The following is a 25,824-nucleotide window of genomic DNA, read 5'->3' on the forward strand; positions in this document are numbered from 1 at the left end:
TTGAGGAGGTCCTGGACCCGGTCCTTGTAGAAAATAAGGACAAAAAGAAGGTAATGCCATTGGTCACTAAGTGATCTGACTGGAAGGACTCCAACTCCTACAGGAGGCAGCCCTTTCGGAACGCGGAGCCTTCCACCAGTTCCACTTCTTTCCATCGGCTATACTCGCAGCAGGCTGACAGGTTCCAGGACCGTCAACCATTTCGTGACAGAGGTCGCCAGCAGAATTTCTCCATGCGTCCCTTTCGAGGGGGTCTAGTTCCTGACCTTTCGAAAGATATAAGTGACCACCACCAGACAGCTCCCATAGGAGGGCGTCTTCAGTTGTTCCATGCCCAATGGGAGCAGATCACATCGGACCAGTGGGTCCTACAGACAATCCACTTGGGTCTGACCTTAGAATTTCTCCTCCCCCCCAACACTTCATCCGCTGTCCCACTCCCTCGTGTCCCGTCAAAAGGACTCTCATGGAACAGGAGATCCGGCATCTCAGGGACATCAGAGCCATAGAACCGGTTCCACCAGGTCAGGAAGGAACAGGGTTTTACTCCATTCTGTTCCTGGTCCTCAAAAGCTCCGAGGGGTGGAGGGGAATCCTAGATCTAAAAAGATTAAATTATCACATAAATTCCCGGAGATTCAAGATGCAGTCCCTGCAGTCCATCCTGGGCTGCATCAGGTCAGGAGACATCTTAACCTCCATAGATCTCAAAGAGGCCTACCTCCACGTCCCCATTCGCAAAGCTCACCGCAGGTTCCTGAGATTCGTTTATGCCAGCTGCCACTACCAGTACCCAGCCTTGAGCAAGGCCACTGTCGACCACTCGGAGTGGCGACTACATCCGCAACTATTTCAACGTCTGTCCCAGAGGTTCAGCTGTCTGCTGGTGGACCTGTTTGCCACCCTGGCCAACACGCACCTTCCCAGGTTCTTCACAAGGTTTCATGATCCACAAGCCGAGGGAGTCAACGCCTTGCACTGCCCATGGCTGCAGGGACTGTTGTATGCGTTTTCGCCATTGCCTCTCCTTCACAGAGTGATCTGGAAGATCCTGTCGGAGGAGGTGGAGGTCTTGCTTGTGGCACTGTTCTGGCCCAGGAGAACCTGGTTTGCCGATCTGGTGAGTCTCTTCGTCGACCCTCCTTGGCGGATTTCTCCGCATGAGATTTCTCTCAGCCAGGGGCCCCTTCAATATCCAGAGCCCCAGTGGCTACAGCTGACCGTCTGGCACTTGAGAGGGATCTCCTGAGCAGGGGCAGTCTCTCTACCAAAATCATCCACACCATCCAGGCATCCAGGTGGCCCTCCATGACCCGGATGTATGACGCCACTTGGAGGTTGTTTGACGCTTGGTGCACCTCTCATGACATATCAGCAACTTCAGCCACGATTCCCATCATCTTGGACTTCTTGCAAGATGGACTTGACAAAGACCTGGTGCCCAACACTTTACGACATCAGGGGGCCGCAATTTCCACGATAGTTGCTCCTGATGAACACTCCTCTCTTGGGCGTCATCCTACTATCCGTAGCTTTCTGAGGGGCGCAACCAATCTGAGGCCCCTGGTGGTCCGCAGATACCCCTCATGGGACCTCAACGTTGTCCTCCATGCCTTGGTCCTCCGTTTGAACCACTTCGGTTGGCCAGCCTTAAACATTTGACCTTTAAGACCGCCTTTTTGATTGCCATCACTTCTGCGTGGCGTATCTCAGAGCTGGCAGCCCTATCGGTTCGGGAGGAATTGTGTTTGATATAACAGGACAGGGTGGTCCTCAGGCTGGACCCAACGTTCATCCCTAAGATCAACTCCTGGTTTCACAGGGCCCAGGAGGTCATTCTCCCGGATTTTTGTCCGCATCCCAGGCATCCGAGGGAGAAGCGTTGGCACATGATCGATGTCCGTGGGACACTCTGCAAATATGTCAAGCGCACGGCTGTGTTTCGTGGTTCCGAATCGCACTTCGTTTCTTTCCAACCGGCCTCCCAGGGCCGCAAGGTTTTTCTCCTCTACTATCGGACGGTGATTGAGAGCCTGCATTACCCTCGCTCACATTCTGCAGTCCAAACCTGTGCCGAGCCACATCACGGCACATTCTACTAGGAGTGCCGCCACCACGGCGGCCTGGGTGATGCAGGCGCTGATCGAGGAGATTTGCAGGGTGGCTACTTGGACTTCATTATCTCCGTTTGTTCTGAATTACAAGTTGGACAAGTTTGCTTTGGCAGAAGGGGCTTTTGGGAGGCGAGTTCTTCAGGACATTCATACCAGCGGAGAGACTTTGAACACGACTGCTCCCCACCCTAGTGACATTTAGCTTGAGTATGTCCCTTGCTTGGACTCTCCAGAGCAGCGCCCTGGAAAATGACCATTGTCTTACCTGAAGGGTCGTTTTCAGGGCTCTGCGAAGGAGAGTCCAACCCCACCCTGGGGTCTAGTTCCGCTGTTTTCCATGCAGAGTTCTGCAGTTCCAGTTGGATTGGTTCTTAAGTTGGATATGGTTCATTGACTTATTGTTGAACTTCTCAGCGCGCAACAGTTCCACGCCTTCATTGAAAAAATCTGAAGATAATCAGCACCAGAGACGTGGCTTAAAGTTTCAATTCAGTTCTGGGCAGATTGGCTGTATTTAACCCTTGCTTGGACTCTCCTTCACAGCACCCTGAAAACGACCCTTCAGGTAAGACAATGGTCATTTCAAGGCTTGTCAGGGATGGTGCTCTATGGATAATAATTATTTGTCAACAAGTGCACAGCTCCAATGTAACCATAGAAACAAAAGTTGGGCAAAATTTGGGGTGACCCATAAGCCACATTCAAAAACATTTTAAGAAGCGGAGAGTGAAGAAGTCTGCAGAGGATTTACATTTTTTTCCCTCGAGTTTTTGAGAGTCTGGATTCTATTTTTAAAAAAAAACATTTTATTTGGAAATTACATTGTATATTTTCCATGTGTTTTCCGCTTCACAACAAGCAAGGAAATCCTGCTGCCAGTTTTAAGAAACTGGGTCACTAAAATTCAGTGGAAGCTGCTTTGGGTGTTACAAACAAAATGAAATATGAAGCTGCAAGTTGCCTATTCTGGTGCAGACTGATAAACTATTCTAAGAGTTTTCGTCCAGATTTAGTTTGCTGTCATTATCCTGTCCAGATTGTTATGTTCCTCTCATCCCCCTCTGAAGATCATCCTAGGAAATATTACCATATTGTATGTGTACAAATCATGGAGGAAATGGTTACCTATGAAAGACCTTTTGTGTAGAATATTGGAAGATTTGATTAGATAAAATTATTTGTATGTGGTAGTGGATGTGTTTATGCTTAAAAAACATAGACTCAGAAGAGTTGTCCTGTTTATCATTTTTTTAAACGTATTGTACATCCTGTTCTTGATATCTTGAAAGGCACTTGGCTTATTTCATAATAGAAAGAAGAAAAAATCTATAAGTGTTAGGCTATAGAATTGTCATCCTCATTAATTTAGACATCATATACGATTTTTCCCCCTATCTTGTTAATTCTAGAAATTTAGGAGAAGAGTTCAAGAATCTACACAAGTTTTACGGGAACTAGAAATTTCTTTAAGGACTAATCACATTGGGTAAGTTTTTTTTTTAAAAAAAAGCAATGGTATTTGCGGAAATGATTTGGGGCATAACCAACACAAATTTAAACTATTGTTGCTGTTATTATTCAGTTTTTTTGAAGTCAATCATGGGGTTGTATGAAAATCTCAAGATTGACTTCAAAGAAGCTCTAGCGTTCCTTTACTTGAAAAGTGACATCTGTTGAATAGAATTGGTTCATCCCAAAGGCACTGTGGCTTAGGGATGTACTTAGTTTTAACAGAAGCATTAGGCTTCTTGGGGGGGAAGGAAAATTAAGGAAAAATGCAGGGTTGCTTCAAAACAAATTGTACTTTATCGTCTCCTAAGTAGATCTCAGAAACTGCTTTTGTTTAAAAGTTGTGGTTCTGTCTCCTTCCTCCCCTTCCACCTTTTCAGTGAAGTTAAATTGACCATGAAATACCAATGCTAGGCCAACAATTTCCAAGAGATAATTGGCAATGAGTGAAGATTTAGATAGTATTTTGGAGATAAGAAGCCAGGGAAATCTGTAAGCAATTGCAACAGTTTTGCCATCAATTAAATTCCAGATTTCAGCAGTATTTGCTAAGCCAAATACTTTACAGCAGTCAATCTTTCTTTTTTCCTTTTTATTTTCAAACTGCTGACTCTTTCAAAACTCCAGGCATTGTGATGTGATGGCAATTATTAGCTGTGACTTCTTATTAGAGATTACACCTGCCAGATTCATTAGGATTTAGACATCATACTAGGAAAAGGTTTAAATGTAACTGTTAGCTGAGCAAAGTAATTGCATGTTAGTTATAGTGCTTTTGCACATACTGTAACGAACTGGAGAGTAGAAATAGAAACTTCCTGTGCATAGTAAACTCTTTCTCACATTTTAGGTATGTCACGGCGTTCTTCATGATTTCCTTTAAAAATAAGACAGAAGAGCATTCCATATTTTTGTTTTGTTTTTGCGTTTGATACTTTGAATGGTGAACAAGAATTAGCAAGATTAACTTTGTGCATGTTTCGCTTATAGATTTTTCATTGCATAAACCATAGCATGTCAGTTGATGAGAAATGGCTATGTGACTTGTACAATGAAAAGATCTAAGCAACATGAACTATTTCTTTATTGAGGGACTTTGTTGTGTTAGTAGCCCAAGATATGTTTCTTCTTCAAGACTAATGCGGTTTTTCTGATCCTATATGCAAGGTTTCTTTTCAAGGCAGGATTGCCTTGTTGGTAAACCAAATACTATTTGGAGATCTTAAGTAGGTATTTAGTTATGTTGGTATATTGAGCCATGGAAATGACTTTGAGAAACTGTTCAGGAACTGTTACAAGTAATCAAATTGCACAAAAACATGTTTTGAGCCTGGAGTAATGGGGAAGTAGTAGGAAGAGCCTCAGTTTGGCTCCTCCCTGATTATAAGGAGGAGGGAAGAATAAACACAGATTGGCAGCATTCCATTATAAACATAAAAGTTTCCCCTGTCCAGGCATTTCTGACTCGGGGGGGGGGGGGGTTGCTCATCTCCGTTTCTTAGTCGAGGGATCCAACATTGTCTGAACACAATTTCTGTGGTCATGTGGCCAATATGGCTATATGCCAAAGGTGCACAGAATGCTGTTACCTTCCCACCGGAATGGTACCTATTAATCTATTTCCATTTGCATACTTTTGAACTGTTAGATGGGGAGGAGGCAGAAAGGGGAATTCACCCTGTCACACTGTGCTCGGGTCTCGAACCCAGGCTGTCAATTTTCCGGCTGATAAGCTCAGCGTCTTTAACCGCTGAGCCCTTGTGCCCCCATATACTGTTATAGCCCTTACTCAATAAAGTATAGCACTAATCTTCTGGTGTATCTGTTTTCTAATCTGGTTATCCACAAAAGGCTGACCATCAAGTTGAAAGCCAGTTGGCATAATTCAGTTGGAATCCAAATAAAATATTAAGAATTTGATTCTATTAAATAGTTGAATGATAGAATCAACTAAAATGAGGTTTATTTGTTATAATTTGGGTCCCATTCCCCCTGCAAAAATGCTCCTGGGAATACAAAATCCGCGTATGATTTTATTTTGGCATAGTTCAATTGATTGAGTACATTACTTGAGTTACTTTGTTCCATCTATATGTGCTGCTTCAATGCATGAAAAATTGAAAAAAGTGAAGAAGCTAAAATGTTCTGGTACTTCAGAATTCAAACAGACAGGCACATGCCACATAATACCCGAGACTTAACAAGTGTGGATAACATGACAAAAAAGTCTGGATAGTGGATATGCAATATCTGGAGACAGCAGAATAGAAGAGAGAGAACTGGAGAAGATAATAAAATACAAAGAGTTGCAAATAGAAATAGAACAACTGTGGCAAAAGGAAGTAAAGTACCAATAATCATAGGCGCCTTGGCTGCAATACCAAAATAACGGAAGTACCACTTGAACATCATTGGCATTGACAAAATCACTATCAATCAGTTGCAACAGGCATCTTTACTCACAATATCTTACATCCTATGATGATACCTTTAACACTATCAAACATCAACATCTGCCTATCCCAGGTCCTTAGGAAGGACTTGATAGGTAAATAACAATGCCAAATTCAGTCTGAACATCTGACTGACTGTGTGATGAGCCATAATAATGAACACCCTAATTTTATAAAATGCCACCTTGCTTGGAGCTGCCATATATATCCTTAGGTGCTACCTTAATAACTTAGGATAGAATTATTAAGTTTTCACCAGTCTTAAACAATGCATCTAATTGCAGATTGCTCATTATAATAATTAACCAGTTTGCTGACGACCTCTAATAATATTTCCAAACTCTGCATGAAACAGTCACACTGAAGGTAACCCTGAAGTTTGCTCTGAAAATGTGATTCTCAATCTTTTATCTTTCACAAGTTTCTGAGTAAGAAATGAATATCTTTTTGGATCCTGTAATATTTGGTTTATGTACAGATATAAATACGATGAACTCTTTTGATGATTGTTTTTCCAGGTGGGTCAGGGAATTTTTGAATGAAGACAACAAAGGCCTAGATGTTTTGGTGGAGTATTTGTCTTTTGCACAGTATGCAGTCACGTAAGTATAATATGATCCACGCACTCACAATCTGGGCAGAAGGAGAAAGATATTATTAGTGCATCCTGTTTCAGTAAACAGTGAACACAGTTGGTATAAAACCCTGTTATTCAAATAATTATATGTCTGTCTTCCTTAGATGGCTGTCATAAAGTCTCTGTTCTCTGTTATGCCAATTGCGCTGCTCACTTCAGGGACAATAAATGGTAGTGTCGGTTCTGGAAACATTGGGAAGCATGATAAATGGTTATTATGTGCTGAGATCTACTGTGTCCATAGCCAAGTCTTCAGATGTGCATTGAAAGTAAACTCAAATACACATGCAACAATAGAAAAAAACAAGAGCATAGGATGTTTGCTGATGAGATATACAGGAAAGTGCCTTATTTCAAGTGGCTTCCGTTAAGTTTCCTGAAGTCCATCTTCTCCTTTCTGAGTTCCCTTTAACTGAAGATGCCAAGAATAACATGTAAGGATTTTCTGCTTACAAAGTGTATGGCCTACAACTGGGCTGATGATCATCTGTTCCAATTTTCAGAAGGAGATTTCATATCTTGCTGTGTTGAGGTCCAGGTGCTGTTGTTAATTGCGAAGTCATGTCCAACCCATCGCAACCCCATGGACAATGTTCCTCCAGGCTTCCTGTCCTCTACCATCCTCTGGAGACCATTTAAGCACATGCCTACTGCTTCAGTAACTCCATCCAGCCACCTCGTTCTCTGTCATCCCCTTCTTCTTTTGCCCTCGGTCTTTCCCAGCATTAGACTCTCCTCCAGTGAGTCCTTCCTTCTCATTAGGTGACCAAAGTACTTGAGTTTCATCTTCAGGATCCGGCCTTTTAAAGAGCAGTCATGGTTGATCTCCTCTGGGACTGACCGGTTTGATTGCTTTGCAGTCCAAGGGACTCTCAGGAGTCTTCTCCAGCACCATAGTTCAAAGGCCTCAATTCTTTGGCGCTCAGCCTTTATTAGTCCAGGTGTTAATGTGGACAAAACTGGTAATTTCAATGTTGAGTGCTACAATGGAAAGAGAAGCTCACATGGGTCATGCTTCTTTAGCCCTTTGCCTGCTTCTTCTTAATACTTGAATTAGTCCTCCGGGTCACCAGTGAGAACAAACAGGAAGACTGCCCATAAGCTCCCCTTAAGAAATCCCTCTGCTTTGCCACCCCACTGATGGAAAGTGACTTGGACTTCAGAATGAAGCCTTATTGATAGAAGGTGGCTTCAGAGCCCCATTTCCTTCCCTGCAGTGGAGGGAAGGAGCACATGCAGAATGAGAAGCTCCTGCTTCACTTGAATGTCTTCTTGATCATGATCAAAACGTTCCAAGATGCAAAAAAAAAAGTATAAAGTTATTTGTAGGGTGGAGACCTAAAAAAAGTTCTTCTACTGCTGGATAAGAAAGGACCTAAACTCTGCTAAAAGAGTAAACGAGATAAGAAGAATGGCACATGGCAGAAAAACAACTGACTTTAAAAACAAAAAGTCTGCATTCACGTATAAAGCTATACAATAATGTGGCATGTTTGGGATTGTTTGATGTGATGTGTGAATCTGTCTGCAGAAGGAAGCCATAATTTACAAATCTTGCAGGTGAGTTTTGCAGGTCACATCCAACGAAAAACCAACAAACGATATTATGATGTAGGGTTCTGTGTGAACTGGCCACTCGGATAAAAGCAAGCAGCTTTTCTTACCGTCCATTCTTCCTCACATACTAAGTTTGAGAAATAACCTCAAAGTCTGTGGAAGAGGATGGTATAATTCTCCTTTCAACCAGCAGTACATTAGACAAGGTTTGAGAAATAAGCCAAACAAAGGAAGATTGCGGTCATGATTACAGTAATGTATTACATATGTTTGGAATTTCGCCTTGGCCAACATATTGGAAGAAACATTTCCATTGCATATTGACAGTTGAAAGTAATTAGAATGCGTTTATTTATCTTTAAAACAAAATGCATTCTTGACATTTCATCTATGCTATAGTACGGAAAGGTTGTTTTGTCTTCCAAGAATTTAAGCAAAATTGAAATTAGGTAGAGTCTCTGTAAAGCTGTGTGACTTATTCCTCCTTTCCTTGCGGCAGCCTTTTATTCCCTTCATTTCAAGATCCAATTTTATTGTGAAACCAGCACTGAGTTTCAAGCCCAAAAGAAAATGCATTTACATGGTTCTCTACCACTTTATTGTTGTAATCTATTGGGACATTTCTGAGTTCTGCAGCAGGGGTGGGGAGGGGGAAGCAGCCTCCTCCTTCTCATTGGCATATGAAGTGTTTATTTCTTTTCAGATTTGACTTTGAAAGCTTGGAAAATAATATGGAAAATTCAGTGGACAAAAATAAACCATGGAGTCGATCCATCGAAGATCTCCATCGAGGAAGTAACTTACCTTCTCCAATTGGCAATAGTATTTCCTGTTCCAGCAGGCATTCTACTCTAAGGTAAGATGAAGAAATAAAATTGATTTTGGGCTGTTCTTGTGGATTGTGGAACTTAGGAAATAGGTTTTTCAAGCCTTTACAGTAACTTTACGCCAACTTTAGCGCTTCCCATCTTGGTGATGTCTTGATATCACTGGTCAGTAGAAACTGTTGCCAAACCAATCAAAATGCTCCCCACCCGCAAGGAAGTTGTTCACCTTTACACCACAACAATCTTAGTTGATTGGATAGCCAGAGAATTTCCCCTTGCCTGCCTGATACAGAGTGACTGGCTTAAGGTCACCAGGTTGGCTTTGTGCCTAAGAAGGAACTAGAACTCACGGTCTCCCAGTTTCTAGCCAGGTGCTTTAACTATTGCACCTCACAGGCTCCTCATAGAAATATGCTTCATTTTGGGGGGGAGGGGAGCACAGTCCATCGTTCTATAGAAATATATTGTAAGTCTGCGGTTCTGAACACAAACCCATGCATGTGTTCATTATGGTCTCCTTAAGAATTAGTCTGATATAAGCGCTTATGCAGCTTCAATGCTAGAGAAGAAACATACGATTCAATAATTTTGCGTATAGGAATTTCACTAAGATTGAGTTCATCTTAAACGGTTCCATTTGTTCATTGCTACTCATAGTCCTATAGCTATCATATAAGGTAGTAATTCTTGATCAGTATTTTACTATATTTTAGCAACATTTTATTGTTCCTGAAAGGAAGGGGTAGGTAACTCTTAGCCTGTCAACTCCACGTGACTTCACAGCAATCCTTTTGTGGCTCCCACAATAGCCATGGTCTGGCTGTTAGGCTTTGGCTTCACCCTCTCTTTCAATGATTCACGATGTCACCAGTCACACCACTTCCAGTTCCTATTAGATCATTTTTAAAAACCCATGTATTATTTAATGTTCATGCCCTCAGCTCCATGGATTCTTGGTAAATTACTGTATGAAAGCACCAGGGTTATATGTAAGAAGTGGCTGTTTCCCGCCAACAGGCTTGCTGCTATATTTTGCCCCAATTGTATTTATAGCACTCTTTTGGTAATGCGTTTATCAAATTCTTGTGAGCGTGGTCCTGCAGCTAACCTGAGCTTTGCTTGACTCATGTGAAGGGTCATTGTGCTAATTGTGGCCTATCCTGTTTATCAATATGTGCATGTTTGCTTGGAAGCACTTCCCGACATTGTGGGCATATTTACATGTAGTCAAAACAGTGTGAAGATGCTGATCTACACAAACAACTGCTTCTGAGTAGTAATGGTGGTGGCAACTTTTCAAGGTTTGGAACTTGATACCCAAGCTCAGCAATTTTTTTTAATTCAGTGGAGGCATTGCTTTTCAAATATGTATGGGGTGTAGGTGGGACCCAGGTAGTTATAGTGGTTAAGGCATCAGGTTAGAAACCAGGATACTGTGAGATTTTAGTCCCATCATAGGCACAAAGCCATCTAGGTGACTTTGGGTGAATCCCCCTCTCTCAGCCTTAGGAAGGGGGCCATGGGAAACCAATTCCAAAAAAATCTTGCCAAGTAAACTGAAGGGACGTGTCCAGGCAGCTGCCAGGAGTCAACATTGACATAAAGATGTATGTATGCCAGTCATGGCTTCCTCTTATCTTTGCTACCGGTTCGGAACTGGGAGTGCGCGTGAGCTTTGCTCACGCACGGCGCTTCTATGCATACACAGAACATCCCTGATGACATCTGGGCGGGTGGGCGGATCCTCCCTCGCCACCGCTACAGGTTCGCCCAAACTGGGGCGAACCGGCAGAATACCATCCCTGGTGCATGAATATGTGTGCATGCACACTTACACGCATACACACACATATAAGGTTGTAGGTATTAAATGTTACATCATTTTAAGTTCACTGCTCCCACCTGTATTTTACAAACTTCTAAGAGTAAATGAGAATGTGGAATAGCAGTATAAAAATAAAACAACTCCGTTATTTTTCTTCATATGTAAACCACAGATGGTCAGGATATATCAATGGGCTTAAAGCCGATGTCTTACAGAGGAATAATTTGCAAGAAGGGTGTTCATTTAAAATGAAGGTGCAAAAGATAATAGTTAAGCTACTAGCTATATGAGTGAAGAATATGGAAAAGAAGGCGGCATTATTTAAAGTATAGCTTAACATTTCTGATTGGCTAAATCATTTGAACAGTTTTCTCTACGGGGTTAAACTACCTATTAAAATATTTAATAATTTTTAGGAAATCTACTTGAACAGTCCTAGCGGTTTTGGAATGCTGCATTTTTACAAAATATTTTTTAAAAGCAATAAATCAGTTGTTGTACGGTCAACACATGTTTTCAATATTTGTGAATCTGCATTTGTTGCTGAAAAGCAAAATATAGATGCAGACTACACAGTGTCTAAATTCACTCTTTCTGGTCTTGGTTTTCCTGTATCTTCTTTCTGAAAACATTGTCTAGCTTCAAAATTAGTTTCGTTTTCTATTACTTTCTCATTCTTTCTTATGTTCACTGTTTTCTCTTTTTTCTTTTGCCATGTCATATTTACAGTATTTATCTATTTATTTAAGAAGGCCCACCCCATTAGGATTCTTTTCTCCATCACACTTATCCAAGCCAAATGCCATCCAAAAATTCATTGTCCTATACAACATGAAGTGCCTCCAGAGTTACTCTTCACCTAGCTGCCTCTGGCTTTGCTTCAGCTTACAGACTAGTAGAGTTCTAATTTTTGTTTTTACATTCAAATTTATTTATTCTTATCTGCCTGTCTATCCACTCTATCCATTCACCTATCCACCCATCTGTCTGTCTAGCTACTGTATCCACCCACCCACCCACCCATGGTATCTATCTACAGTGGGACCTCAGGTCCCGAATGGCTCAGACCACAAACAATTCCAGTGCCGACCGAAAAATCTGCTAAATGTTTTACTCATGTCACGAACACATCCTCAGGTGCCAAATAAACACAACTGCGGCAATTTCCCCTGCCACGGCGATTTCCCTTTCCGCGCCATTTTGTGTGTGCGCGCGCATGCACAGTTTGTCTTGCTTCTGGTCACAACCAAATCAGGTGCCGACCGAAGTGCTGGAAGGGATTACGGTGGGTACCCGAGGTCCCACTGTATCTACTTTTATCTGGCCTTTTTTTCTTTAGAATAATTCAAGAAAGCAAACATGCATTGTTGCTCCTATTTTTAATTGTTCCTGGTTCCATTTAAAGCAGCATGTAGATAGGGCAATTGATTAAAATCGTTGATTATTTCAAATACATGCATGCATGTTTGTTCTAAGATGCACAGCCTATTTGTGTACCTCACGTATAAGATAGATTCCCCAGGATGTGTTTTTCTCACATTAATGGATGTTCAGTGAAGAGAATACAGTCTCATTTATTTTAGACCAAAAGGAGATCCCAATTGCTTGCAGTTTCTATTTACTGCAAATTTAACTCACAGCTAACACTCAGTGCCCTGATTTTTTCTTTTTTATATTAGCATTGCAGGCAGCGATGTCATTCGAGGGAAACAGTGACTCTTGCTGTAAAACTGCAGGGGTAATTCCAATGCCCAGTCAATTGCAGTTCTCCAAACAGTTCTGAAAGTGGGCTTTGAAATTAGTTTTGCTGCATTTTTTTTTTAAATTCGGTGTTCAACCAAGTGTAAAGGACATGAACTGCCTTGTCATCTGCTGGATTATGGCAACCGCTGAGTTGGAAAGGCTAGAATATACTTACAAGCAGATCCTTTGAGCCCAAAGGCGCTGATTTTTGAGATTGCACGATACTGACTGCCAATAGAAATTTGCAGGATTAGGATCATTCTGTGTACTCATTAGTATTCTCCTTATTCTAAAGATTTCCGTCTCAATGTTGAGACTTTGCTCTTCTACCCATTTCAATACATCTTGGCTTTGTAATCTTTTGTAAGGCTTGCTTCCTGGTCATCTGAACTACATTACAAAATGAGTTAGTATAATGGCTAATATTTATCTTCAGTGTGAAATATGAAAGCTTAAACCCATTTTAGAATGATTAGCTTTTGTTTGGCAAGGTTGAATAGTACCTCATTGTTTGACACCGAAGATAAACGTGCTAATAGAAGTATTATTTTTCTGTTGGCTTTTCTATGAACTCCATTGTGCTAGAATTAGGTCAGAGGTTGCTTTGGAAAAGCACTTGCTAGTGCTCTCTCTCACACACAAAGTGTGTTTTCCATGAATGGGAAATCAATTAGTAGATGGAACCCATTGGTGAGTTAGGCACAGACCCAAAGGGCTGCCTGAAGGAGAGGACAGTGCAGCCCATGCATGAAGTCGAGCTTCTAACCCAGTGTTTTTCAGATTCGGCCACTTCCAAATGTGTGGACTTCAACTCCCAGAATTCCCCAGCCCTCACTACTTTGGAATCTCTGGGAATGGATTCCTCCTCAAGAAACTGCATTTAGAATAGAACAGAATACGTGCTTTGAAACATTTTCTGAACCTTGCCTAGGATTATGCATTTAAAATACAAATTTTAAGAGACTGAAATATCTACTCTAATAGTTTCATCATGAGGGACATGGCCTTATGTGTGTTATTATAGGAACATGGATTATGTGGAGACGATTAAAAAAAAACCAACCTTTTGAGTCATGGACACAGCAGTAGTAAACATTTCTCTCAATTCCTGATTTTTCCCCTCTCCTTTTTAGAATTACCTTTTATTTAATATGTCAGGAGTAGAAATAAATGAGAGAACACCGAACATACTAAAAAGATGCAGAAATTAAGAAAACAAAAGATAACAGTAACTATCCCCATTAAATTTTAAACTGAACCGATTTGGTTAGCAGAGTATAAATTACTAACAAACATGGTGTTAGATACTTGTTCTAACTACAGTGGTTTCCACCAAGGTCCTCAGTTCCGGCTGGAACAGAGGTTTAATCCTATTGATCGAAGGGTCTGACAGCTCCCTAAAAAAGGGCTGCTGTCAGACTCAACCTTCCCTGGATTGTTCTCACTTGTTGTACCTAATAAAGAGCTGTTGTTACCGTTAAGCCTGTGTGTGCCTATCTATTACCCAATCTAACATATAAACAGTAAGCAGCAAATTAGATCAGTAGGTACAGATATACAGTGATTCTGTAGATAGGAAACTCAAAAGTTTGATTTGGGGCATAACTCTCTCTCTATAATAATTAGGAACTAAGAATGCAGGGGTAAAAAAGGCTACCGGTTCAGGTGAAGCAGTAACCAGCTGTGCGACAATCAGCTGTGCCATGTGATTTCATTTGCTAGAAATCGGACCGCACAACTGATTGTCGCACAGCTGATTGTCAGAACTTTTTAAAGCATTTTTTTACTACTGATTTGGGCGAATAGGTAGTAAAAGATGCTTCAAAAAAGTTTTTAAAAATTCCGATGATCAGCTGTGTGACTATCAGCTGTGCCGTGTGATTTATATTTGCTAGAAGGCAGGAAATCCTGCTTTCTAGCTAATGTAAATCGCGCTGCACAGCTGTTCCCCCCCTGCTGTTCTATTTAACTTTGTAGACTCAGAAAAGGCTTCTTAGCGCCCACAGGGCGCATGTGCGCAAAGCACACATGTGCGTGTGAAGCAAACCGGTAGCAGACTTCAGAGCATTTCACCCCTGTAAGAATGGTTTCCAGTTAGAGTTCAATTCGGAATCAGATTTATTTTTTATGTAGGAAGTTATTTTTGTCGATGCAACTCTTAACGTCTTAGTGGACAGCACAAATGTGGATAGATACAGTCTTTTTCCAGAAAGTTTTTTTCAACTTCCTTGTCTACTTTTCCTAGCGATCTCTCTTCCAAATACTGACCTTGCTTATCTTTTTTGAGACCAGATAGGGTTGACTGTATTACGGAGTAGATCGGTAAAATATTCTCAATAAGGAAGTGTTTTATTTGCTTATTTATTTTGGTTTATTTGGCCACCCATGTGGCTCAAGAACGCTAAATAACCAATTAAAAACAGCAAGTAATAGTAAAGCAATTCTGGCTTGTTCAGCTGTATATAGTTGAAGGATGTGTGATTCTTAAGAGACTGACAGATAAAGGTACTCTGAACAAACATGTGGCTTTGATGGATATTATGCGGCACAATAGGGATTAATTATGCAGATAGTACACATTGACAGAATGCCAAGACTCTGACAGGCCCCGTGTTAAAAGTAAAGTGAAAGGCAACAAGTTCATGCCTTTCTGAACTCAATTTCCTTTTTGCAAAGAAATCTCTTTCCTTAATCTCAAAAAAAGTAGTGGAGGGCAAGACTTCCACGGAAATAGAAAACCAGGAATCATTGTATTCTAGCACCTCAGCGCTAATCTCATAGCCCTCCGAATTCTTCACCTATAATAAAATAATATATTGCAGTTATGATTATTGAAAAAGATCTTCCAGTGCCATGTCCTCTCATAGAAAATTCACTTTGCCGAGGAATGCATTTTTTTCAGCAATTGAAAGTCGATGGAAGAAGAATGCAATTAACAGTATTGGTTATTATGAAGACGGATTGTCAGCATTAGTCCTTAATTAGGAGGTTATTTGCAGAAGTTCCCGGATGATTATAGAGCTTTAAAAAAAATATCTGGTGGGTTATTTTTTCTTGATTAAAAGCCAGGGGCTGACCTAATAATTTTTTTTATAGGTATAACACCTTACCCAGCAGAAGAACTCTTAAAAATTCAAGATTAGTGAGTAAAAAGGATGATGTCCATGTCTGCATCATGTGTTTGCGTGCCATCATGAATTATCAGGTAGCTGAATTTTAGAAATTCTTTGGTGGGTGAAGATTCTGAAACATGGCCATAATGAGGTTTCTTAAGGGAGAAAAAACAAACCCTCTCTTTAAGATTTTTAAAAATTAAAAATAGGAACTTCTATGACACGTGAAAAAATATATACAGGTAGTCCTTGACTAACAACTACAAATGACCCCAAAATTTCTGTTGCTAAGTGAGACATTTTGGAAGTGAGTTTTCCCCACTTTATGACCTTTTTTGACACAGTTGTTAAGTGAATCGCTGCAGTGATTAAGTTACTAACCCAGCTGTTAAGTGAATCTGGCTTCCCCGTTGACATTGCTTGTCAGAAGGTCGCAAAAGGGGATCCAGTGACTCTGAGACACTGCAACTGTCATAAATATGAGTCAGTTGCCAGCTGTCTGAATTTGGATCATGTGACCATGGGGATGCTGCAATGGCCCTGTGTGAAAAAACATCATAAGTCACTGCCGTTGTAAGTTTGAACGGTCACTAAATGAATTGTTGTAATCCGAGGACTGTCTGTATACAAGTAATTCTCAGTAAATGATGGTAATTGGGGTAATGTGGAATTTCCACATCTGTGAAATGTGGCCATAAAGTGCAATTTCACATGATTGGTTTGCTTACTGCTGGAAATTCTGGCACAGCTAGTTTCGGTTGTTAAGTGAACCTGTGCTGTTAAAACGGTGCTAACGTGGTCACCATTTGCAAACTTCTGCCAGCTTCCCCCTTGACTTTGCTTGTGGAAAGCCAGCAAATATGGCCGCCCAATGATGATCAAATAACTGGGACACAGCAGTTCAAACAGTTGCTGGACAAGCTTTGTTAAGTGAGGACCACCTGTATGCATTATTTCAGGCCTCAGAGCAGAAATGTTGCGGGGGGGGGGGGGGGAAACCCCACTTCTGTTGCAGTTGAAGCAGAGTAGATGTGCTCAATCAGAGTGCTATTTTTGGTGTTAGGAAGGAAGCAACTGTCCATCTTTATCACAGTCATGAGGGCAATAGCGGGGAAAGCTGCTTGTTTTCTGAAGAAAGAAAGAGACATGTGATGGCTACCGTGTCTATGCATTACAGCAGTGGTTCTCAACCTGTGGGTCGGGACCCCTTTGGGGGTCGAATGACCCTTTCACAGGGGTCACCTAAGACCATCGGAAAACACATATTTTCGATGGTCTTAGGAACCGAGACACCAATTTTATGATTGGGGGTCACCACAACATGAGGAACTGTATTAAAGGGTCGCAGCATTAGGAAGGTTGAGAACCGCTGCATTACAGTGTTTTAAAAATAAGTCATTTAATGTATACTAATTGGCCATAGCAATAATTGATTTTGCTTGTTCTGTATAAAGAGAACAAAGCTAAGTAAAGTTACTAAAGATGGTAACAGACCTTTCACATATTCAGTCTTTATGGATGCAGAGGTACCCATGATAAATATTTACTTTTTTAAAAAAAAGAAAGCATCGCAACAGCTGAAATCTGTTTTTATTTTAGTATGGCTTCAATATGGTCATGTCGCACCCCCATGCCGTTAATGAAATTGCACTAAGTCTGAACAACAAGAATCCCAGGTAAACGTCTCTTTTGTGTTTCATTTCTTTTGGTATGGCTATTGTTGTAGTTGCTTTTTTTAAAAAAATTAAAAAAATCATTCTGCAAGAACTTCATTTACGTGGCGTTTTGCCTCTTGATAGCAGTACTTTTTAAACTTTGTACTTTCTAGACATCAATAGGCCTAGAAATGATTTTGTAAAATTCTATTTGCATTCAGGTAAAAGATTTTAATGCAGGGCTTAAGAAAATGCTGAATAATTTGTATGTCTTTTTTTTAAAGGTGTTGGCAGGATCAGCCTTTGAAAGAGCAACATTCAGAATATTGTTTTCAGATGTCACTGCGTCTCTCTTTCAAAAGCTGAGTCATCCCGTTGTTCTAATGGGTCTTCTCTCCCTTTTCTGCACAGAACAAAGGCGTTGGTCTTAGAACTGCTGGCAGCTGTTTGTCTCGTAAGAGGAGGCCACGAAATCATTTTGTCTGCCTTTGACAATTTTAAAGAGGTAAATCATTCAGTTGTGACAGGAGGTGGGGGCTGCCTGCTTAGCACAAGTTCTCTGGATAAAGTCTGTGGCAGTTTGGTGGTTGACCTCTGCCTCTGAAACAACTGGTTGTTCATGTTGTGGACATATGGACATCTTACTCCTCTTTGCAGCACCCAGTTTAAACACAGTCCAAAACAAAGGCATCCTGATTAAAGTGAGGCTATTATGCTTCGTAGTGCATATTTGTTTATAGAAACGTTTATATCCCACCACACGAATCAAAGCTTAAATCATATCAATTGATCTTTCCTTCATGTGCCAGCTCTTGATCAATCTTGTCTCGGTCTTTCACCCCTCTTTTGACCCACTAGCAACCAAAATGAAAAGACCGTTTCAGAAAGGAAATATATTTTCCAATATTTGGCTTTGGGGTGTTTTTTTTTCGCCATTCATTTTAAATGTTGAAATTAAATTATTCAGGACTGCTGAGTAGAAACAGATGAACACGGCGTTATTACAAATATTGTCTAATTTCTATTTCAGAGCTAGAGTCCTAATCTCCCACTTCTGCACTTACTTACTTTTAAGATAACATAGATGATTGGTGCAAAAACCATGGGAAAAGTTATGTAGGTGACCACAGTTTGTACCCGAATCATGATTTTATTTTTGTGGAATCGTTTATATAGAAGTTCCAAATTAAGGATTTATTATTCTGCAACTTCACTGTACTGTTTATAGCGGAGCTGTCAAACCTGCAGCCTGCAGGCCAGATGCGTCATACTCTGGCCCCACCCATGCCTGGTGTAGCGAAGGGGGAAAAAGTCCCGATACGTCATATGTCGACGCCGTGATAACATGAGTTTGACACTCCTGGTTTATAGGGAAGTAATAAATGATGCTAAGAAAAACAAAATTACAAAAATCTTCACAAGTGAAATAAAACAGCACATTGATAGTTGTTCAACAATGAAATGTTGGTTTCCGTATTCATAAAATACTAAGAAAGTACTTTTGGCCAGTCTTTCTCAATGTGTTCGTCTTACAGCTTTCAGAGTTCCTAGCCAGCTGTTTGACCCAATGAAAGGCTCTAAACTGGGAAATCCCTCTGTTTCTTGAGAGAACACAGGTAGTCCTTGAGTTTATGATAGGTGATTTAGTGTCCATATGACCAACCACTTGGACCTGGTTCCGAAGTTCTGATGGTTGGACCCCCCCCCCTGCAGTCACATGACTGAACTTTGGGGACTTGGCAACAGGGCTGCATTTACATCCGTTTGCAGCATCCTGTGGTCATGTGACCACATTTTACAACATTTTTACAAACGTGACCACGTTTTACAACATTGCAAAAACAACTACCACGTCCAACTGTAATGGACAGACTTCGTTATGGTCCTATGTCAAGGACTGCCTATAAACAGTAGTGAACAAAATTCATGCAGGTGCTAATATTTCTTCTTTCTTACTCTATTGGACAGTAATTCAGTAATTGGGTGTTGTAGATAGCACATTGTCCCAATGGCAGGGTAGGAATAGAGTGCTGGAGAATCATTTCCCCAGTGACAATTTTTTCAATGTACGGGCTGGAAAATTATAAGATTGATGAAACAGAAGAGAGAGGAGTTTCTCAAGAGGAGACATCTGTTTGTCCTACAAATGTTTAAGAAGAACTTTACATTTATTGCAGGAGTCAAGCTGGCCCGGAAAAGCATCTAAATATATTGTCACTGAAAAAAAAGTTTGCTATTTTGTGTCTATTAATATATGTTCTCCCCTATCACAGATTTAATACATTGCATTTATTACACACCAATATCATTATCCGTAGAGCGTCAAAAGAGCAGGGAAGGTATTTAGTTAATTAGAATGATAAATGAAGACCTATTAACTTTTATTTATGAACAGCTGAACAGGCAGGAAGTCAAGCAGACATTTGGATCTGGTTCCAGTAGTTTAATCTAATTTAATCCTCCCTTTAAAACATCCTGAGATAAATAAATTACAAAAATATTGCAGTTATCTTAAATATTGTGACATGAGTTCACTTCTGTTTTATAGTACCATAATCAACTCTGCTGAAACTTCACAGTATGTTATATTCTTTTTTTCTTTTCTGAAGGTCTAGGCTTACGTATATGAGTTCAATTTTGATTTTTTTAAAATTATAAAAATACTCTTCTTCCAGTGGTAAATCTCTTTAGTGAATATGATGTTCAATCCCATATAATATTGCTAAACACAATATTATTATACATTATTTAATTCAGAAATTTAAAATTGGATTATTTTAAAATAAAATATCATTCATAAAACTTTTTTTCCCTGATGGAAACCTCCCTTCCCCCAATAAATCCCCTATGACTTTTACTTGCAGGTGGTCTAATATGTTGGGTACAATTCTGCCATCACTGGTTAGCACAAATGCACCTTCGTGTAGCCAGTGCTTCCCTTTTTTTCAAATTAGGAGCATCAGTAATCCATGCCAGGCTAGTTTTATAAATAATAAGCATATTTTTAATTTTTTAAATTAAAGAATTCTAAATAAAAGACAAAAGTATATTTAAACTAACCAGAAAGGTAGGAAGGTTGAGAGTTACAAAAAAGGTTAACAACAGATTCAAAAACAGGCAAGTATTTTTCCATTCCTCAGCAGAGGCAAAAGTAGAGAATGGAGAACAGTTTTGCTGCACTGGAGTTATTATATATAAAAATATTCCCTGGAATTTTTTTGTGTTACAACTTGTACTTTCTTCCTGATAAATCCTGTTAATCTCAGATTTTTGTTCCTTGAGTTGTTTTCAGTCCTGAACACAAGAATAAAGTTTGATTACTTACTAAATTTGATGTAAAATAAGCTATGGTACGTCTATATCTTCTGATTAAATCCAGACCAAAATATTGTTTGTTCTATATTTGGTTAACATAATTGTAAATAAATGATGATGCCTAACTTCATGACTGAGGAATCTGTGGTCAAGCATAAGCCAACTAATCAGCCTCTGTGGTTAAGTATAATGTGTGAAGACAGTAATTGAATTAGGTATCAGTTAAGGGCATTTTAGTAGATTGTTTCATATAAACAGCTCTGTTTAGCTTCTTTATCAACTTTCAATTTTTGAAAATTCTCGCCATTATGTCGGAAGTGAAGTAAAAATGTTCAAAGATATAAATTAGATGAGTATTTTTCACATGAAGTGGACTTCTTTTTTTCATGGAATTGTGATGACCATCAACCCATTTTACTTATCTTCAAATAAGGTAAAGGTATAGGTAAGAGGTTGCCATTCTCAATATACCTGCTTGGAAGAAAATTACACTGAAATTGTCAAAGGTGACTCAAACATCAACATTGTGGAGCACCAGGCTGTTGAGTCAGCAATAGGATGCTTCTGAAGTTCAGCTCCTTGACAGATGGGTTCTAGCTCTTAGTTTTTCCTTCTTGAGTCTCCCTAAGAACATGAGAGGATATTCCTGACTCTCTGATTGATACAGAGATGAGTAGAGATTCAAATTATGAAGTGTAACTCAGTAGAAGAATTTACTGACTACGGCCTTTATCTTTTTGGATTATTAAATGTAGGTATTGAATTTTAGGATTTAGAACCAGTGGATAAGACCTGAGCCAATTCCTGAAGTTGCAATCTATAAATGATATGGTCAATTTATTTATTTTTTAAATAAATGAAAACAGAAAATATTTTCAGCCTAGTAAATTACTCTTTGCCTAAGCAGAAATGTCAAGAAAATTGGATTTTCGTTGCTTCAACGAACTGTCAGGACTTTATGGCAATCTGTAAGAAACATTCTCTCGAAACAGCCCAGCCCTGGAGTGAAATTGGCAGATTACATCAGACCATTATATTAAGAATAAAAAGGAATCATTGTGACCACCATACAGAAGAGGAGAGAGAGAGAGAATATTTAGAAAAGTGCTATATTAATGTTTAAATAAGCAATTTAACAATGGATCATTTTCACACTTTCAGATGTTGATTGTTCTCAGGATTTCTTCCCCACCTTCAGGTATCGTTAGTCATAGCTAGGGATTGGAGCATGGCTGCCCATTTAGTCTCCAATTTCTTTATGACATACACATGTTCCAAGTATTTCAAATTGCACGATCAGATTACCCCATTCACACAAAATCTCATTCCATATCATTCAGCACACTTAACAATCACAACAGTTGTTTTTCTCAAGTATAAATGCAATTTATACCAGGTATTATTACCCCTTTTGATATTTTTGGCAGCTGCATGTTGGCCTATCTATATCTCTTGTGAAAAAGAACTTATTGAAAATATGTGCCATATATAAATAGGCAATGGTAATTCTGATTTCATTAACATTCCTATTCCAAACACATTTACTAAAAAGGAACTTGTATTGAAATTTTGCTCTCAATTTAGTGTGCTTAAATTCATGTCAAAATATATGCAACTGAATAAACAAACAAACAAACAAACAAACAAACCGAAGGAAGAAAAATGCTGTGTTTTAGGTTACAGGTCAGTCTGATCATTAAATATGCATATAATAATTTCTAGAAGCTGTAATACATATGACAATCCAATTATTTTGGGACAAACAAATTATTTCATGCTTAATTCTGGAGTCTAATAAGAACAGCAGTTAACTTATCCCTGGAGACTTGATTTTATTGGAAAAAATGGTCAATTTTCTTCTTTCTCCTATTTCATTTAGCAATTGATGAAATAATACATTTGTTAAAACCAGGGTTACAAATGGTTTCCTAAGTACCTACAGTTAAAATGAACTCTAAAATTAAAATCTATAATCTCTAAAAAAATCTCTAAAAAATGAATCAGGGGAAGTCAACAACATGAGCACGGAAGGCCCAACTAGGCAATAAAAAAAAAACACCACAGGGGCATTGGATGAGATTTACAAGAGACATAAAATGGGGTGGGGTTCAGTTGTCTGGTCACACCCACCATTTCACTGCTACTGCCCCCTCCCCACTCCCTATGCTCTTTATGATAAGTAGTTGAAGATGGACACAAGAGTTTCTCATCTCTTCCATATAGTATATCACCCTGGAAGCTTATTTTGGGATGCAAAACTTACCGTATATGTGAACAGCTGCTTTCTGTCTACGCATTTGGATGTACCATGTAAACAGATGTTTGCTTGCCTGCTTTTTGTTTCTTAAAAACATACAGAGATGCACAAAAGTGGCCTATTAGATTGAGAGTCACCATTGTTATTGGATTATTTCCCTGTTTTTGTTTTGTTTTTTGTCTTGTGTATGGGCTTGTCAAAGTCAGTATGATTGGAGCAGCATCTAAATTGAAGTAAGTAAGTAAGTAAGTAAGTAAATAAATAAATAAATAAATACTGGTTTCTGAAAGGGTTACACACCATACACTTGAGAAAGTTGTGACAAAATTTCCCGTTTGGGATGTTTAAAGCCATTGGTCTGAAATTGCATTTTTAGATGATAACTCCTTATGTTCTCTTGTACCATGGTCAACAGTTGCAAATGATATTTTGTTTCTCCCTTTGATTTAAAGTTAATCCAAATAAGTATGGCTTAAGTAAAAAGTATTACTAATTGAAGGCTTTTTCTTTTGGTAGTGGACTGTAGTTTGATGATGATGATGTTATCCATTCAGTCATGTCCGCTCCACATCTTCCGATCTTGCACTACTTCTTTTGAGTTTTTCTGCTCTGGCTGCTGTCAGCTTTGATGGTGTCCAGCCACCGTGTTCTTTGGTGGCCTGGTTTCCTCTTATTGCTAAGTCTTCCTAGCCTTAATGGATGAACCAGTTGTCAATATCTATTTGTCATGGGCAACATTCCCTCTAATTCTGTATATTTCTATGTTGAAATGGCTTGATGATGTTATAGCATGTTTCCTAATAAACTGATACATAATAGAGCCATCCTGCACTTTCTCTCCAGGTGTGTGGGGAAAAACAGCGGTTTGAGAAGTTGATGGAACATTTTCGAAATGAAGATAATAATATAGATTTCATGGTAAGTGTGTGCATGTATTTCACTTACAAATGTGATGTCAGACCTCAGCTTTCATATTTCCATCTCATCCCCAGATTATCAGGTTCTCTTTGGAGTGCGAGAAACAGAATTCTAATGCACAATTGGATTTTAGTAGAATTTATGAACTCTGCTATCAATGGAGCTATGACCAAATAGGCCTAAAAATGGGGAAGGGGAAGAAAGTGCGCTTGGAATAGAAGAATGAAAATGAATGTTCTTCTGTCACACTTCAAGAAGTATTAAGCATGCGAATATTTGTCTTTCTTCAGCCAAGCATCCAGCCAACCTTTTCTGAACAAAGAAGCTAAGCACTACTGTGGTGTTAACCCTTGGAGGGGAGGCTTCAAGGGAATAGTAGGATTGTAAGCTAGATTGGAAAGACAAAGAACATCCTAGAACAGCGATGGCGAACCTTTTTTGGCTCGCGTGCAATAAGTGGGGGGAGCGCAGGGGGGTCGTGTGCAGGCGTGCCACACCCATAATGAAATGTGTGAGCCCCCAGTGCGCATGCGCGCACTACCGGCGCGACCTCCCCATTTTTGCATGCTTTTTTTGCCCTCCCCAGGCTCCAGAGGCTTCATAGGAGCATGGGGAGGGCGAAAACAGCCTCCCCCGTCCCCCAGGAAGCCCTCCGGAGGCTTCAGGGACCTTCAGGAGGCTTCCCTGAAGCCTCCGAAGCAGTCAAAATGACCCTCCGAGCAAACCGGAAGTCACTTCCGGTTTGTTCGGAGGGTTGTTTTAAGCGCTCCAAAGGCTTCAGGGACCTTCAAGAGGCTTTCCTGAAGCCTTCAGAGGGCTCAAAACGACCCTCTGAGCAAACCGGAAGTAACTTCCTGTTTGCTCGGAGGGTCGTTTTAAGCGTTCTGAAGGCTTCAGGGACCATCAACAGGCTTCCCTGAAGCCTTTGGAGCACTCAAAACGACCCTCCGAGCAAACAGGAAGTCCGCTCCCGAATTTCCGGTTTGCCCGTAGGGCCGGGTTTTTGCGCTCCGGAGGCTTCAGGGAAGCTCATGAAGCCTACGGAGGGCCTCCGGGGGGGGGTGTGGGGGGGCTCTTTTCACCCTCCCCAGGCTCCTATAAAGCCTCTGGAGCCTGGGGAGGGCGAAAAATGGCTTTAAAAAAGCGTGAACTCAGCTGGCCAGTGCACGCATGCACGCTGGCCAACTGACAGGGCAGCACCTTGCGTGCCCTGACAAATGGCTCCACGTGCCACCTGTGGCACGCGTGCCATAGATTCACCATCACTGTCCTAGAAGAATATTTCTGCTAAGAAAATTATATGGACAAGTCCATGAAGTCAACAAAAGTAAAAATCAACTTGAAAGAGACTTGACATTATCCATTAGTATTGGATTAAACTTCAGAACCTATTTAGTAGTCTTCTGGGATGTTCCCTGTAATAGTTGGTGGAAAATTGGGAGCAAAGAAAGTAGAAATGAAGAGAAGAGAATAGTTGGAAGGGAACTTGGAGGCCTTCTAGTTCAACCCCCTGCTTAGACCTATGCCATTTCAGACAAATGGTTATACTTCTCTCAGCAGTATAGTACCAAAAACAGGAAAAGGAGTAAAATCCTGGCATTCTTTAGAGCAGCACATTATGCTGTTATTTGCAAAGTAAAGACATGCTTTAAACTACCATTGAGATACATTTTTACAACATGAAGAAGAAGAAGGAAACTGGTATCTTAGGTTTAAGTTACCATTTGCATCTTTTGATTGCTTTATCAATTTCATTTTCCCTTCCTTGCAATGATAAAATGCAGTTTTCTGGAAGGTGTAGTTGAGAATTAATGGCACATGCTTGGATACTAAATTCATGTGTAGGTATGAAGCAAACACGCTGTATGCCAGAAGAATCAGGAACTTTGTACGATGATCTC

General features: G+C 40.1%; 1 protein-coding gene and 1 long non-coding RNA gene across 3 annotated transcripts in view; one reads left to right on the forward strand and one right to left on the reverse strand.

Moving 5' to 3' along the window:
- LOC309384912 overlaps positions 1-25,824 on the reverse strand; it is a 683,650-nt gene that overhangs the window by 243,714 nt on the left and 414,112 nt on the right. The window lies entirely within an intron of this gene.
- Positions 1-25,824, forward strand: part of FMNL2 (formin like 2) — a 221,918-nt gene that overhangs the window by 158,286 nt on the left and 37,808 nt on the right. For both annotated transcript variants that reach the window (XM_081968482.1, XM_081968483.1), the window contains exons 4-10: positions 3,524-3,600; positions 6,595-6,678; positions 8,974-9,126; positions 15,762-15,870; positions 17,378-17,454; positions 17,845-17,938; positions 23,849-23,923. In XM_081968482.1, coding sequence (XP_081824608.1) covers positions 3,524-3,600; positions 6,595-6,678; positions 8,974-9,126; positions 15,762-15,870; positions 17,378-17,454; positions 17,845-17,938; positions 23,849-23,923 — 669 coding nt within the window. The remainder of the gene's footprint in view (positions 1-3,523; positions 3,601-6,594; positions 6,679-8,973; positions 9,127-15,761; positions 15,871-17,377; positions 17,455-17,844; positions 17,939-23,848; positions 23,924-25,824) is intronic.

The sequence above is a fragment of the Natrix helvetica genome, assembly GCF_964273705.1.
Source record: "Natrix helvetica genome assembly, chromosome: 1".
Classification (NCBI taxonomy): Eukaryota; Metazoa; Chordata; class Lepidosauria; order Squamata; family Natricidae; genus Natrix; species Natrix helvetica.